The sequence below is a fragment of the Girardinichthys multiradiatus genome, chromosome X, assembly GCF_021462225.1.
Source record: "Girardinichthys multiradiatus isolate DD_20200921_A chromosome X, DD_fGirMul_XY1, whole genome shotgun sequence".
Classification (NCBI taxonomy): domain Eukaryota; kingdom Metazoa; phylum Chordata; class Actinopteri; order Cyprinodontiformes; family Goodeidae; genus Girardinichthys; species Girardinichthys multiradiatus.
In genome coordinates, this window is record NC_061817.1 from 23,254,382 (window position 1) to 23,270,723 (window position 16,342).

A 16,342-nucleotide genomic window follows, 5' to 3' on the forward strand; every position below is an offset into this window, starting at 1 on the left:
TGATTGGTTGACGCAACGCGAATTTAGAAAAAAGTTCAGATTTTTCAAGTCGTCCTTTGCTCTCTTCGCACGGCGCACCTTTCGCACCACGTCCTTCGTCTCCATCGCACCGCCTCGTGCTGCTCCGCTCCTGAATGCAGCTCTACATAGGGATAACATGTAAATCGGCCGCTCCTATCGCAGAATCCGCGTTCAGTGTGAACGCACCATTATACTGCTCCAGCAGATCACCAAAACAAGCTGCACCTGTCACACCCACGAATAACAGATTCCGGTGGCACCTAGTGGTGAAAAATGGTTAGTACCAGTCATGTCAGTCCTGCAGCTAAAATCTAGACTCATTGCACCAGGTAACATTTTCTGTTACTGTCCAATTTTTGTGAGCTTCTGCAGACTATGTTTCCTGTTTTTATCTTCAAAACACTGAAGGACTTTGGAATGGAGAAGAAGATGAGTGAAGAAATAGTCATTGAGGAATCTCAGCAACTCATTAAAGAATCTGAACAACTTGAAGTTAAGATTACCGCCCTGCGATGGATTGCTGACCAGTCCAGGGTGTACTCTGCCTCTCGCCGGTAGACTGCTGGCGACTGCTCCCCAGAACATGCAAACTCCATGCAGAAAGAACCCAGAAATGTTCGAAGATTAAATGCCATTTGTTTCTAAATTGCTCAGGACTAGATAATTTCAAACATAGTGTTATTTTGCAAGTCTCTTCATGCAGAAGAACTCATGCCCCTTAAACTAATTCACATTTTGTTATATTACAGCTATTGCCTTAAGTGCATTTTACTGTTTTAACTAATAGTAGCATGTGATTGCGAAGTGGAAGGGAAGGGAAAGGCTTTAAAGTTTTATTTTTTATGGATAAAAATCAAAGAAATTGTGGAAAGTATCTGATTTGTATGCATCCACACATTGCATTTTATATGGGGGCCAAAAAGGTCACTTTCCATGTCACATAGCTTGTGGCATACTGCACACAGGATTCTTATAGCTTTCTCTTAATAATCTTGCTAATCATCTTGTAAAACTAGGCATAAACAGCCCTATGATCCCCTACCATCATTGCAGTTGCTCTATAGAGTTCGTCTGGTCCGTTTGGATTTTTCTCAGATTAATGTTCTCCTAGGCCTTCCTGTAAATTTAGGTGGGAGGCCATGTCTTGGTTGGTCTGCAGTTTTGTCATACTCTTTTCATTTTTGGATGATGGATTCAACAGGGCTCTGTGCGATGTTAAAATAGGATATTGTTTTATAACATTACATTGCTTTAACGTTTTCCACTGTGTTCCTTGGTCTTCGTGATGTTTGTTCACTAATTCTCTCTAACACATCCCTAAGGCCTTCACAGAACAGATGGATTTGAACTGGGATTAAATTACATACATAGAGATAATGAGCTCATACATCTGACGGGAACAGCTTCCCTATTGGTATGACAGAAATATTTCACTATTTTACAAGAATATTTACAGAATATAAATGTTGTACTATTGTTTGGGGCATAATATGATTTCTTACTTATTAGTCTAAATGTTTGATCCTTTTCCGGATATACAACTTTTTTTCTTGCCTGGGTCCTTACCTAAAAAACTGGAAGACTATAATGAAGTATGGGGAAGACGGGAAGGCGGACGCAAGTAAGATAATAGAAGAGCTCAAGAAGATCCAGGACCCTGATATCTGCAAATGTTTTATTGATGCTTTCCTGATTCGTAAGAAACATCTGGAGGTAAGAATTCAAACTTCAAGAACCCGTATCAACGATGCAAATGCAGAAGGGTGAACTAGTTATTTTATTCGTGTTGTACAAGGATTCTGGCATCAAGAATCCACACTACCATGATCAAAACCTGCTCTACAGTTTGATAAACCTATTTGCAGCTGGAAATGATATGACATGAAACACACTGAAGTGGTGTCTTCTTTACTTGGCCAAGTGCCCTCCCATTCAAGGTTCAAAACGCAAACTTGCTTCAGGTGGCAATTTACATATTATAGTGTTGGTAATGCAGTGTAATGTAGTTTGATGAATTTGGTTTTGATGTGCCTCCAGAGCGGGTTCAGGAGGAACTGAGCAGGGTGGTTGGAAACCGCCAGGTTCGAGTCGAGGATAGGAGGAACTTACCATACACTGATGCTGTTGTTCATGAGTCACAGAGACTTGCCAATATCGTGCCGTTTGCCATTCCTCATGCAACTAGCAAACACGTTACTTTTCAGGGCTACTCTATCCAGGAGATCAGCTCTTCACGTGAATCTTTTTTGTTTTTTTAATGTCTTTTTCAAACAAAATATGACCGATGGACTTCTTTTCACCTACAGGAAACAACAGTTTTTTTTTTTTTCTCTTCTTACTTATATCTGTTTTGTATGACAAAAGCAAAGAGAAGAATCCTTACGGTTTCAACACTTCACATTTTCTAGACAGGACAAATTCATCAGGAGAGAAGCTTTCTTGCCTTTTTCTCCAGGTACTTCGCAACACTTTCTTTATAGTTGAATAAATGTTTTACAAGCAGGATTAAGCTTCGTGATTTTGTTGGCTCTAGAGACAGAAATTTCCAGCAATGAAGACACAAGCATGTCCTCAAACCCGGACTTGTTGCTACAAGAGCTTGCAACCTAGATAAATAACCCATTTCTGCGATTGTTTTACACTTTATTTCAGGTCGCAGAATGTGCCCTGGAGAGAGTTTGGCCAGAATTATCTTCTTCACCTCCCTCCTTTGGTGCTTTTGTTTCACCTCTCACCTGGTACTTCCAAAGATCAGCTAGATCTAACTCCTGCTGTAGGCTTCACCCTCTCCCCAAAGCCCCAGAAGCTGTGTGCCTTCCTTTGCAAGCGAAGAAGAGAGCTGGAGATTTTATTTAATTGTTTTTTGATTCACTTCTCTTCATCAGAGGTGGCACAGACTAAAGACAGTTAAATGTTACGGCTCAGCTACTGGCACATAATTGACATAATTTTGTAACTTAATTTTTATTCTCCTCCTGCACTGTATAATTTAAGTGAAAATGAGAGTCAAATCACAGCATGTTCCATACTTTCCCTTGTTTGTGTTAGGCAAGATAAAAATCACCTCTTGAGAAAGCAAGTCAGGCCACGGTGGAGCTTAATAACATCCTTCTACTTTTTATTTTGTTTTGCCTTCTGTATTTGAAGAGGATAAACTGGATCCGAAACCAGATGCTCCTGCATAACCTACTAGGTTCATGGATTGTTTATTGACCTCATTGCGAACTTGTTGTCCTGTGAGAGATTTTAACCAACTGACATCAAGTTACAACTAATCAAATGCTCACTGAATGTATTAGGCGCTTATCACAAAAATAGGAGCTTCAGTGTTACACAACATAAAGCACGTGATTATTGGAAAAAAACAAGCAAGCAAATTGAACTCAATCTGTGATTACTGTCTTGCCTGACTGGTTGTGTGTTAGCATGTCTCCATGTAGTTTTATAACAACAAACAGTGTCTTTAATTCAGATCACACGGCACTCAGAATTACAAAACTGTAACTTTGTGATTCCTAAAGATAATAATATACAAATAGGATTAGCTAAAAAAAACTGTGCTTCTTACAATGGTTTGCTTGACCTATGGTCCATTCTTCCAGACAGAACGGGTATAACAGAGTCAGATTTGTATGCTGCCTTTGTCTATGTCCTTGATTGCATTTGAAAACTGTAATCTGGCTTTTTTAAAGTTTCTTTTGGAGCAATTGCTTCTTCCAAGTGTTTGGCAGTGAACATTCCTGAAACATTACTGAAATACCTTACATTGTGAAATAATTACACGTTCTGGATCGAAATCTGCTTATTTGTTGAAACGGTTCAGAGTTATGAAAATTTATAATTTGTGTCGCATTTCCTGGGGATGCAAGACAAAATAAAAATAAAAACATACAAAGTGTGTCAATAAAAAGCAACTAATTATGATTTGCTTTAAATTGGGGTCAAAATAAATCAGAGGGGTGTAAGAAAAACCTTTCATCTCTGTTGAGATATTGCTGTATGTGTTGCTGGATAATTTACCTCAGAAATAAATAAATTAAAAACAGCTTCTTCTCTATAATTATACCTTAAAATGTACCTTATATGTACCTTACACAACAATGATGCAGTAACTTAAAAGAGAAACAAGTTCTAGTTCTTCGGAGGACTAAACACTGGAATCTAAGGTCCTTCCACCTTGATGCTACTGAGTGGCTGGTCGTGTGAAGGAGAGTTCATGACCTGCTGGGTAGATCCGCTGCAGTCTGTGAACGTCCTCACAGAACAGCTGCTGGAAAAATCTGATGTTTTAGTTTCTGGTGTTCTGAAGGCCTGAGTGTGTGTCTGGTTGTATGTGGAGACGTACGACTGTGTGTAAGGTGGCATGAGTGCTTGACCTGTTTGCTGTGGGTATGCAGCTGGATATGTTTGTGTCTGAGAGGGAGTGTGAGTAAGATTAAGGCTTTCTGCGTTGCTACACGGTGGAAACCCATTTATGCTTGTAGGGCTCATTCCTGGAACCTTAAAGGCCTCTACATTTTCTAATCTCTCTAAGGAGTTATAGCCTGGCTGAGTCTGGCTGCACTGAGAGAACGTGCCTTGGCTAAAAGTGTACGTGTCTTGGCCAAAAGAGGTAGTGGCAGAGGCTGTTGGCAAAGAGGATGGGGAGGGAGTTTTGTTGAGCCGCTGCGGAGTTCTGCTACAGAGTCCTGTTTTAGAGGCAAATGTTTGGAGAGTGCTGAGGATCTGCTTCTGAATCTGTGTCTGCTGCGACTGCTCCCTTTCCAGACGGCACTGCTGGTCCACCAGCATCTTCACTGCAAGGCCCAGGCTGCGCACCTCAGAGCCAAGGATCTGAATCTGGTCCTGCAAACTACCCCTTCCTCTAGTATCCTGGACTGCTTGTGGTGGATTTGGATTCCCTTCGCTGCGAGTGGTGGCGCCTTGACTCCTGGGAGACTGCAGACGAAGAACAGTCCCTGGAGCTGAGGATGCCAACGGTGCCGGTGGACGATTAGGAAGGCGTATCCCAACACGTGGAGGAGGATGAGGGGTGCGGAGGCTCTGTCCTGATCTTTGTGGAGCAAAGCGCTGAGGGGAACCATTACCCCCAGGCTGCCCCTCAATAACAGTCTAAAACAATAAAAACATTATGTTAAATGGTGCAATCTTAAAAAAGACTGTTCAGACTTGCATTTATCAATGTACTGCTACTTCTCTGCTGGATGATGCTATTGTATTGATATAATTTGACCATATTTTCCAGATAAAACAGGTTCTAGATAAAAAAAAAATATACAAATACTGCTCCCAAGAAAACATCATATACAGGAGCAGGAAGTGCATTGGTTTTTAGCCATTTCTCACCTTTTCAGTGGTCAGATCATAGGTTGCAGGCTGCTGTGGTAGAGCACTGCTCAAATCTGAACTTTGAACACCAGTCTGATCTCTCCTTAACAACGCTGCCACCTGGTGGAATGACTGTGGAATAACATTATATAGAAAACAGAAGAACGTTTAACAATTTATACAACTTTAAAACAATCAAACAACAATTTACAGCTGAGAAAACTCTGTAGGTACCTTTGTCTTATGTGACAACGCTCTGTCCAGAAGTCGTTTTCGAGCTGCCAAAATCGAACTGGTGGCTGGAGAAGGTGTAACTCTCCTTCTCATAAATGCTCCAGAAGCAGTTAACATGGAAGACATGTTTGTACCAGTTTCTGCTCTTGTTACAGCTGGTTGGGTCCCCCTTTGCAGGCCACACTGTGCAAGTGAAGTGACACTAACAATCTGGATGTCGTTTTCTTCCTTATTTTCTCCAGGTTGCTGCTCCAGCCTGCTGCTACCGCTGGTCTCCCCAGATCCAGAGGAATTTACATTAACCTCTGAATTTGTGGATACCTGTTTGGAGCAGTCAGTAGGAGCTGCATACTCGGCACTATGAGGCCCGTCCCGTCTCAGGTTCTGAAGGTGAACATTGCTCCACCTCTCCTGAATTGCTGCAGCTTGAGCCTGAGCCTGTGGTGCCAATGTGCTACCTCTGGCCTCCAGTGGTCTTACCCTCCCTGGTGGCCTCCCCTGGAACTCCCTCAGGTACAGGTAGATGGCTTGAGCAGACACCTTGATGTCCTCCAGCTCCAGAACAGCTTTGATTTTGCGGAAACTGAGACCAGCCTTCCGCAGCTCCACCACTTTGTGTTTGGCAGCATCATCCAGTCGGCCCATGCTCTTTCAATATAGATAAACTCCCGGTGCAGACGGCAATCACTGCAGGATTCAGAAAATAAATTAGTAACAGCTAATGTTTGCTGAGCTGCTCTAATGCTGTTAACTTGCAGTGTATTTACTGTAAGTGCATCTAAAACAATCAAAGTGCTTTTTGAGGAATATCAAGTCCTGTGATGTTTTTGAAGTTTGCCTGTTGCTTTGGATGTGCATCTGTTTGTGGTGGTTTCAGGGGTATGAATAATTTTGGTCTTTACTGTATTTATGGCTGGTTATGTTATACTGATAAAAAAAATTTTTAAGTAAAACCAACCACTTAATCGTAGTAGGATCAGAAAACTTCCTGTGTGGATAACTGCTATAACTAGTTCTTCTGTTAAATGTTTAATATAAAATAGTCTTCTAGTACAAACATCACAGGGGGCTGATTACCTTAAAAAGGTCAACATAAGGTTATTTTAGGAGGGGTGCCTGCTACTCATTGATCGATGTAATGCTAGTCAAAAGTTTAGTTGTCCGATCTTAGCTGGTTATATCCTCATCTCATAGGCCTGTTTTATTGTGGTAACGATTTTAGGAAATCTCTGGTACTATCTAAATAGGATTCAAATCAGCTCTGGGATTTGCATCCAGCCCTTCACTGTATTTGTTTGTATGATATGTTTTGCATTTTTGATATTTAATTGTGCTAAATAAATAAAGTCAGAGAAAAATTAAACTAAACCAATGCTTAACATGTCTTCCAACTTCTTCCTCTTCTCTGCTTTGTAATCTTTACAGCAAATAGGAAACCAATTAAACATTAATCAGCTTCCCCCCAAAAAAGGTACTCGTCACGCTTTTGCTCTTGAGCTGAGATATATTCAGAAACTCCTTTCACTGACATAACAAGATCCAGGCATAAACCAAACAGTATGTGTTGAGGTTTTATAATATAACCTTTAAAAACAGATTTATAGTAATTACAGACACAAAAAAAGCAGAAGACAGTGTGATTCAACATTCACCTTCCTAATGAGGCTAATGATATGCAAGAATAGTTACCTATTTAAATGTCCACATATGTGGGCAATAGATTAACTTAACTGTTTTTTAATTTTCTTTACATTGTATTTAATCAACATGTACACTCTCCTGCCAGTTATAATTTTTCATGGATAAGGTGCCTTGTAAAATTCACAGCTCCTTTGTATTTTGTCACATTAAAGCCAGAAATTGTGATGTATTTTATAAGAATCTGGTGTGTGAAGTGCAGCACAAACTAGAGACTGTTGTTAGAGAATGTTAGAGAACAGTCAAGGATAAAGCAATGGAGAGGTTTAAAGGAGGGTTAGAGTTAATATCCTAACCCTAGAACATTACAAAGTGCACCGCTCAATCCATCATTTTAAAATGGAAAGGGGATGGCACAACAGCAAACCTACCAAAAACATGACCGTCCACCTAAAGTGACACGCTGGGCAAAAAAAGACATTAATTAGAGAAGTAGTCAAAAGGCCTGTAGTAACTCTGGAGGAGTTGCAGAGATCCACAGCTCAGGTGGAATAATCTGTTGAAAGGCAACTATTAGTCGTGGACTCTATAAATTTGGTCTTTATGGAATAGGGGGTCAGAAGAAAGCCATTGCTGAAAAGAAGCCTTAAGAAGTTCTGCTTCCAGTTTGTCACAGACACAGCAAATATCTGGAAGGAGGTGTCCTGGTTGTTTTGCAGAAAAGTCTTTATTACCTTTAGTAGTACTCTCCTATTTGTACCAACTAATTAAAGAAAAAGCACCGGTCGGTCTACGTTCCTACCCTCACCTATGGCCATGAACTTTGGGTCATGACCGAAAGAACGAGATCCCGGATACAAGCGACTGAAATGAGCTTCCTCCGTAGGGTGGCCGGACACTCCCTTAGAGATAGGGTGAGGAGCTCGGCCATTCGGGAGGGGCTCGGAGTAGAGCCGCTGCTCCTCCACATCGAGAGTAGCCAGTTGAGGTGGCTCGGGCATCTATACCGGATGCCTCCTGGACGCCTTCCTCGGGAGGTGTTCCAGGCCCAGGGGACGGCCCAGGACACGCTGGAGGGACTATGTCTCTCAGCTGGCCTGGGAACGCCTTGGGCTCTCCCCGAGGAGCTGGAGGAGGTGTCTGGGGAGAGGGACGTCTGGGCGTCTCTGCTGAATCTGCTGCCCCCGCGACCCGGTCCCGGATAAAGTGGAAGACGACGAGTACGAGTACGAATTAAAGAAAAACAGAATGCTTGGGTATTTCTGGAAGATGGGTAGAGCGAAACACGGGCCAATACTGGAAGAAAACCTGTTAGACTGGGTTGGAGTTTCACCTTCTAACAAGACGACTATAAAAATACAGAGATACAGTGGAATGAATTAAAACAAAGATGGATTTAAGATTGTGCTTTTAACATGACAAAAAGTGAAAATGTTTAAGTGGTTTTAAAACTTTACAAGGTACACTAAATGAGAACAACAACAAAAAAATCAAACTATTGTGTTGTTTATATATCTCTAAATTCAGACTGATCAACTATAGATTCAAAATAAAGGAGACTTTACAGCACAAGTATATTGCTGTTATTGTAATAACATGTAATAAACTACTGACAATACGCCAATTTTATCCTATCTGTTTTACAAGTGCATGCCTATACAGGGCTGTTGGAAGGTAATTCCCAAGTGCAGGAAACTCCTAGAGATTAGCTGTGCTAGCTAACAACAACAGCCAAAATAAAGTGCAGCGCTCACCCTGCGGAATCCTCTGGAAAATAAGGAAGCTCGGTCGGATTTTCACATAAAAAAAAGGGTGATTTCATGTACACAAGAGACACGATTTTGATGTTTTTCTACAGCCGTTTCTCATACGCAAACGCGTAAACCGTCAAATAGCGTCAAATAAACAAATGATTATAAGTGGCGCTCAAGCAGCCGCGCAATTTCCGGTGTCGTCATCAGTCAGCGACGTCCTTCCAGGCCGCGAGTGGTTCAAGCGAAGCCTCCTGGTCCGAAAAAGAAATGTAAGCTAAAGCGTTTCTTGGATTTAAATTTAAAAAAAAAATTTCGAATATAAGTTATATTTAATCAACCCTGAAACATTTAACGCTTCATATAAAGTTGTATCTACGTTATAAGAAGAGCTGTGCGGCATCTTGTTTTCAGCAGGGGGGTGAAGGGAATTCAATGGCGGCCTGTTTTATCCGATAACCAGAACGACGATAAATGTGGGCCTAATTTCTAACACGGTTATGATAATATCTGCTAATATAAATCATAATGTTTAAATTGAATCAATCGTTTGTACTTTTGAAGTCGATAGACACAGGGGATGAAAAAAATTTCGTTTGTTTTAATGTCCACAGTTTCCTAAAAGGTTTGCAGCTGTTTGGCTGTTGTGTTTTTATCAACTGAAAAAACGTAGTGCCTGGTTATGGTGCATTTAATGAATATAATTTTTTTCAGGTTTTAGCTGTCAACCAAGGGGAAATTATCCTTTGTTGATTGTTGGTGCGTCTATAGTATTTTCACATATGTGTGATAGGGTGAACTGACCTGCAGCTTGTAATGACGACTGTATGGGTGTGGAAAACATTACTTTTTAAGAGTTAAGCATAACAGAACAAATTTAACATTGTTTTTTTCTATGAATTTAGGGCACCATCTCCCACAAAGCGGAAGGAGGATGAGAAAACAAAAGATAGAGTTAAAGAGAAGACTGGTACCAAGGAAGGAGACAAGGAAAGGGGGAGGGAGAAAGTGAGGAAACGCCGTAGTGCTTCCTCTGGTAGCAGCAGCAGCAGCAGGTTTGCGTTCTGAACCATTCTTTCTAAAGTCTATAGTTTATTTTAGTGGAAGTGCCTGCCCAAGATATTAATTAATAAAATAATTTTCTTTGTTGTCATGTTTCTGATCCAGATCGAGCTCAACATCCAGCAGTAGTTCGGGTTCCAGCTCAGGTTCCTCAAGTGGATCCAGCTCTTCTGGTTCCAGTCGATCCGGATCTTCAAGCTCTCGTTCATCATCGTCCTCCAGCTCCTCAGGCTCCCCGAGCCCCAGTCGCAGGCGCCACGACAACCGCCGGCGCTCCCGCTCACCGTAAAAATTCATTCAAAGTTTTTCTACAAATAAGTGTTTTATAATTTGGTTTGAGTTGTTTCATTTTAAAGGGATTTAACTTATTGCTAAATGATTTTGCAGCTCGAAAACACAGAAGAGGGGAGAGGATAAAGACCGGAGGAAGCGAAGCCCCACCCCAAAACCAACCAAGGTTCACTTGGGAAGGCTGACCAGAAATGTGACCAAGGTTAGTCAAAAGACTCCAAGATGACCTGGAATGTGTTTATTCCCTTTAGAAACTTACTTCACCCTGGCCATCAGTTTTGTGCATTTCTATCGTTGGGTCCAAAGTGGCATTGTTCAAGTAAATTGCATCTGCTGATGCTGCGAGTTTCTGTTTCAGCATCATGGATCCGCAGGACTTAGATTTCCATTCACTGCAAAAGCAGAATCCTGAAGGCGATTGAAGATGGTGACGTCAAACAATAAAGCATTGATTTCAGATCATTTCATAGTGGTTATGTACTGCCACTCCAAATTTTGATTTTTAAACAAACTCTTCCAATGTCGAGGTAGTGCGGAAAAGAGGAAAGGTGTTCCAGTACATCATTATTTATGTAAGGTCACTCTAAACCTTATAGAAGGTCTAATTGTAACAAGTTTATCTGACGGCACCGACGAAAACGGAGAGGAGAGCTCCATTTGTGATTACAACAGTGCACTAAAGCCTCAACTTTGTTTGTTTTACTGTGGATACACGAACATTTAATTACAATTACTTCTATGTACGAGAAAGTTTGTAACCTTCACAGATTTATAACATTTAATGCATCTGAGATGTGTTAATGTTAAAATAAAGGAAAACAAATGAAATTCAAGGAATTTCCCACCAGTGAAGATGTGTTTTCTGTCCTGGAACCTTTTTCAGTAACGAGGACATGTTTCTGGGGCTTGCCCTCTACCCGTTATTTCCACAGCTAGAACCAAGACCAGGTGCAGTTTTACGCAAGAAGGTCTTATATATGGTTTTTTTATGTTTCAAATGATCCACTGTGATAATTATCTGGACCACATCCACTTTCAGAACTTATAAATGAGGCTCAGGGGTTCTGATGTGAGGGGGGTGTGACTGGAGAAGCAGAGAGAAGGGACACCGCTGTCTGGACTGGTAAAGCTCCGAAGTTTGCCTGAAGAAGTTACAACTTTAGGCTTTATGAGGAAGTTTTTGTCTCAGCCTTGGCAATAAGATAAGATAGACTTTATTGATCTCACTGTGAAAAAATTAACTTGCACACAGGTATGGTGCAGATAGGAAAATGTGCTCGTACTCTAGCTCGTTGCCCTCAGACTCACAACCCATAATGGGTGAGTCGTCAGAGAACTTCTGGAGATGACCACTGTCCTTGTTGTAGGTGAACGAGGACAAGGACTTTGAAAAACACAACCGCAAACTTTCGACCATGGTGAAGTTAGTTTTGGGTTGGATATTGGTGCCCAACGGATTCCCTAGGGTCTTCCTCCTGTTTGACCCGATGCAGGCAGTCTGATTATGGGCAGCTGCTCTCTGCTCTATCTTCTTGCACACGCTGGTTCGCTTACGAGCCATCAGTAAATTTTCAAACCACGCACGCTGATTCATGCTGGTTTTGTTTTGGGGGAACTGTTTGTGTGTCTAAACAGCTGATTTTATGATGATATGATCACCTGATGTATTTAAATACAGCATGCCCTACCTGCATGTAAAGGGACCAAAACAGCAGGTACCAGTACAGGAAAAACAGTAATGGAAATGCTTGTAAAGTGGAGCCGGCCTAAATAAAGCCAGTGGACAAGTGGCTTTGTAGGCGCCGTTTATTTAAAATCTGTTACACTTATACCTTTTTTTCCTCTGGCTCAATTTGGCCCTACTTGACTCCACTCGGCTTGCTTTGCGAGAGTTTATATTACTGTCTTTTCCATACCGGTACCTAGTTTTTTGGTTCCTGTTCCTGAGCAGGTTCGACTGGGGCTGAGTCTGGACTACATGTGACGTGAACAGACTGCTGTTCACTGATTGGCCGTAGGACCAGGAGAAATGAGAAGGTTTTCGCTGAGGTAGTGCAGGGAAAAGTTAATTAAACGCAAGAGCGAATACAATAATATTAAAGATCACAATGGCCGGAGCGGGTCAAATCGAAATATAGTTTTACTATTTACTAGCTTTCTGAATTACATGCAGGCAGAACGTTGTATTTAATAACATCCTAAATCAGCTCATCACACAAAAAATCAGCTGTTCAGGCATACAAACATTTCTCCCAAAACACACAAAACAATGCCACCGCATGTTTGGTTCAGAAATATACTGACGGTCCTTCAGCGAACTCAACCGTAATCAGCCTGCCAACGTCGGATCAAACGGGAGGAAGACGCCGGTGAATCCACGGAGCACGAATATCCAACCTTGACACTAACTTCACTCGTTCTTTAAAGACCTCGTCCTTGTTATCGCCATGGATGAGACAAAAATTTCCTCATAAAGCGCAAAATTGTAACATCTGCAGACAAATTTTGGAGCTTCGCCATCCAGACAGCAGTGTCTCTCCTCTCACATCAGAACCCCTGAGCCTTATTTTAGTAAGTTCTGGAAGGGCATGTGGTCCAGATAATTATCACAGTGGCTCATTTGAAACATGGAAAAACCATATATAAGACCTTCTTGCGTAAAACTGCACCTGGTCTTGGTTCTAGCTGTGGAAATAACGGGTAGAGGGCAAGCCCCAGAAACATGTCCTCGTTACTGAAAAAGGTTCCAGGATAGAAAACACATCTTCACTGGTGGGAAATTCCTTGAATTTTATTTGTTTTCCTTTATTTTAACATTAACACATCTCAGATGCATTAAATGTTATAAATCTGTGAAGGTTACAAACTTTCTTGTACATAGAAGTAATTGTAATTAAATGTTCGTGTATCCGCAAGTTCTGGCTGGGCTGTTCTAGATAATTATCCCAGTGGATAATTGTATACATGAGAAAACATATATAAGACATTGTAGCATATACAATAATACAAACATTATTTGTATTTTGTTTATTTACGTTTTATATGTTCAGTTTTTTTTAATCAATTTTTATCATTTTACTTTACTTTAATGTGACAATGTCACAGAATAATGTTAATAGCAGCACAGCGCACTACACTTAAATCTGAAGGCAGCGCTTCAGCTGCCATAATTCCAGTCATCAGTGGGTCAATGGAAACGCAACTGGTACCGTACCGAGTAGAGCGAAACAGAGTGGAGCGGAGCCGCGCCACCCCACCTAAAACGACCCAGTGGAAAAGGGGCATTAGACATTTCCACGTTTGGAGTCACTTTACTTAGATTTTAACCCATAATTGCCAAGAAACAATCTGAGATTGTTGGTCTGAATTTCCTTTTAAATTTTTTAAAATTGAGTTCTGTACTCCGCTGGTGTAGTGTGTGGAGATTTGTGCCCCGAGATCTTTGAACCAGCAACACTTCTGCAGTAGAAATGACCCTCTCAGCCATCAGCAGACTTCTTTTTTTTTTTTTTTTTTTTTTTTACATTGACAGCCCAATTTTGAACAGAGCAGAAGAACTGAACAGAACTGACGGCCAGGATAAAATAAAAGCTTAAATTCTGGGGGAGTAATGTTCTGAGTTAGATTGTCAGAATATGCCTTTTTGTTTTTGTAAAAGAACAGAAAAGAGAGAAAGTTATATTCGGCTGATCAGAACTACTACTCCCATAATCTCTCAGGTTGAAGTAAAATCATAGAAGAATTAGTCAAGTTCTCAGTCTGATCAAGTAAAATAATTGAAGATATTGCTCTTTGGTTTAACAGGACCATATCCAGGAGATCTTTTCTACTTATGGGAAAATAAAAATGATTGACATGCCTGCAGATAGGCTCCACCCACACCTGCCCAAAGGCTACGCTTACGTGGAGTTTGAGACTGCCGATGAGGCTGCGAAGGCCCTCAAACACATGGACGGAGGTTGGTGTTCGTTTCAGTGCCCATTTCTTTCAGAATACACCTGTGTCTCTGTGTTCAATGAATAAATGTCTTTGATTGGCCTTAAATGTTCAGGTCAGATTGATGGACAGGAAATCAGTGCAGCTGCTGTGCTGACTCAGCGGGTTCGTCTTCCACCTCGTAGGCTGTCTCCTCCTCCTCGGAGAATGCCCCCACCACCACCAATGTGGCGTCGCAGCCCACCACGCATGAGGAGAAGGTACCGCCTCTATAAGTGTTCTATATCAATTAGTTTTTGTTTACTACCATCAAATCTTCATGGCTGCTCCTGATTTTTTTTGTCCTTTCAGGTCCCGCTCCCCAAGAAGGCGGTCCCCTGTACGCCGCCGCTCTCGCTCTAGATCCCCCGGTCGCAGACGCCACCGCTCTCGCTCAAGCTCCAACTCCTCCAGATAATTCAGATATCACATTGTTTCCTAGATTCTGACACCAGATCAGCTGTAACTATTACATTCTTGTTGACCTCAACAGGAAGTAATGTTCTTGTTTGTAGCCATCTTTTTACATCCAGATTCTCCAACTCCAGTCTACGACGGCTACCGTCCTGTAGCTTTTAGATGCATCCCTGCTCAATTACACCCGAATTAAATAAGTTGCTCATTGCCAGGTCTTTAACAAACTTGGTGGCATGCTGAAGAGGTAATTCAGCTGTCTACACAGGGATGCATCTATAAGTTGCAGGGCCATGGCTCTCCAGGAGAGGACTTGGAGACCCCTGCTCTACATGGTAAGAGCAGGGGTGCTTTTCTGTCTTTTTGTCATATTTTGGTCTAAGATTATTCTGGAAAGTTGGCCCTCATTTTTTGTCTCCACAGACATCTGCCAATGTTTTGTTTGAAATGTGATGTCTTTTTACCTTGTATTGAGTTTTTAGACATTGTGAAAAATAAAGTGCAGAACCTTCAACAATTCTGAATTGCTTATTTTCTTGAACTTCTTGGCTTAGCACCCACTAGATGTCGCCTTTTACGTTTGTAGAACCTGTTAGCACTTAATACAGGGTCTCTACTCAGTTCTAGAAAGTGTGGTCTGGATAGGTATTGGAAGAAGGTTGCTTTCCAGACCATTCATCAATCCATTTTCTGTAAAATAATCAAAAATTATTTTTAAGATAGAACTTCAAATTCCTCCAGAGTTAGTGGCTTGAAAAATTATTCATTCCCCTTTTCCACATATTGTCACATTACAACCACAAGCAGCAATATATTGGAATTTTATGTGAAAGACCAACACAAAGTGGTATATAATTCTAAAGTGGACTGAAACTTATACCTGATTTAAAACATTTCTTACAAATAAAATGCTGAAAAGTATGGTGTGCAAAGGTTTTCAGCCCCCTTTACTCTGAGTGCAACCAATTGCCTTCAGAAGTTGCCTGATTGCTAATGACTAAATAGAGTCCACCTGTGTGTAATCTAATCTCAGTACAAATACAGCTGCTCTGTGACGGCCTCAGAGGTTGATTAAGAGAATATTCGGGAACAAACGGGATCATGAATTCCAAGGAACACACCACGCAGGTCAGAGATAAAGTGGAGAAGTTTAAAGCAGGCTTAGGCTATAAAAAGATTTTTCAAGCTTTGAACATCTCACAGAGCACTGTTCAATCCATCATGTGGAAATGGAAAGAGTATGGCACAACTGTAAACCTACCAAGACAAGGCCGTCTACCTAAACTTACAGGCCGAGCACGGATTAGAGAAATTTAACTTTTTGGCCAAAATGCTATGTTTGGCGGAGAACTAACACTGCACATCACTCTGAACACACCATCCCCACTGTTAAATATGGTGGTGGCAGCATCATGCTCTAGGGGTGCTTCTTTTCAGCAGAGACAGGGAAGGTGGTCAGAGTTGATGGGAAGATGGATGGAGCCAAATACAGGTCCTTCTCAAAATATTAGCATATTGTGATAAAGTTCATTATTTTCCATAATGTCATGATGAAAATTTAACATTCATATATTTTAGATTCATTGCACACTAACTGAAATATTTCAGGTCTTTTATTGTCTTAATAC

At 41.2% G+C, this 16,342-nt stretch overlaps 2 protein-coding genes across 2 annotated transcripts; one reads left to right on the forward strand and one right to left on the reverse strand.

Moving 5' to 3' along the window:
• Positions 1–3,114: 3,114 nt before the first annotated feature.
• LOC124863426 lies at positions 3,115–9,111 on the reverse strand. The gene is made up of 4 exons (XM_047357792.1): positions 8,976–9,111; positions 5,584–6,270; positions 5,368–5,481; positions 3,115–5,133 (listed from the first exon to the last, which is right to left on the reverse strand). Exons 2-4 carry the CDS (start codon positions 6,226–6,228, stop codon positions 4,183–4,185), a joined length of 1,710 nt encoding a protein of 569 aa, XP_047213748.1. The 5' UTR covers positions 6,229–6,270; positions 8,976–9,111; the 3' UTR covers positions 3,115–4,182.
• On the forward strand, positions 9,108–15,231 carry LOC124863427 (RNA-binding protein with serine-rich domain 1-like). The gene is made up of 7 exons (XM_047357793.1): positions 9,108–9,244; positions 9,878–10,027; positions 10,140–10,319; positions 10,422–10,527; positions 14,130–14,283; positions 14,377–14,521; positions 14,613–15,231. Coding segments are annotated over exons 1-7 (843 nt in total). The 5' UTR covers positions 9,108–9,242; the 3' UTR covers positions 14,719–15,231.
• The last annotated feature ends 1,111 nt before the right edge of the window (positions 15,232–16,342 follow it).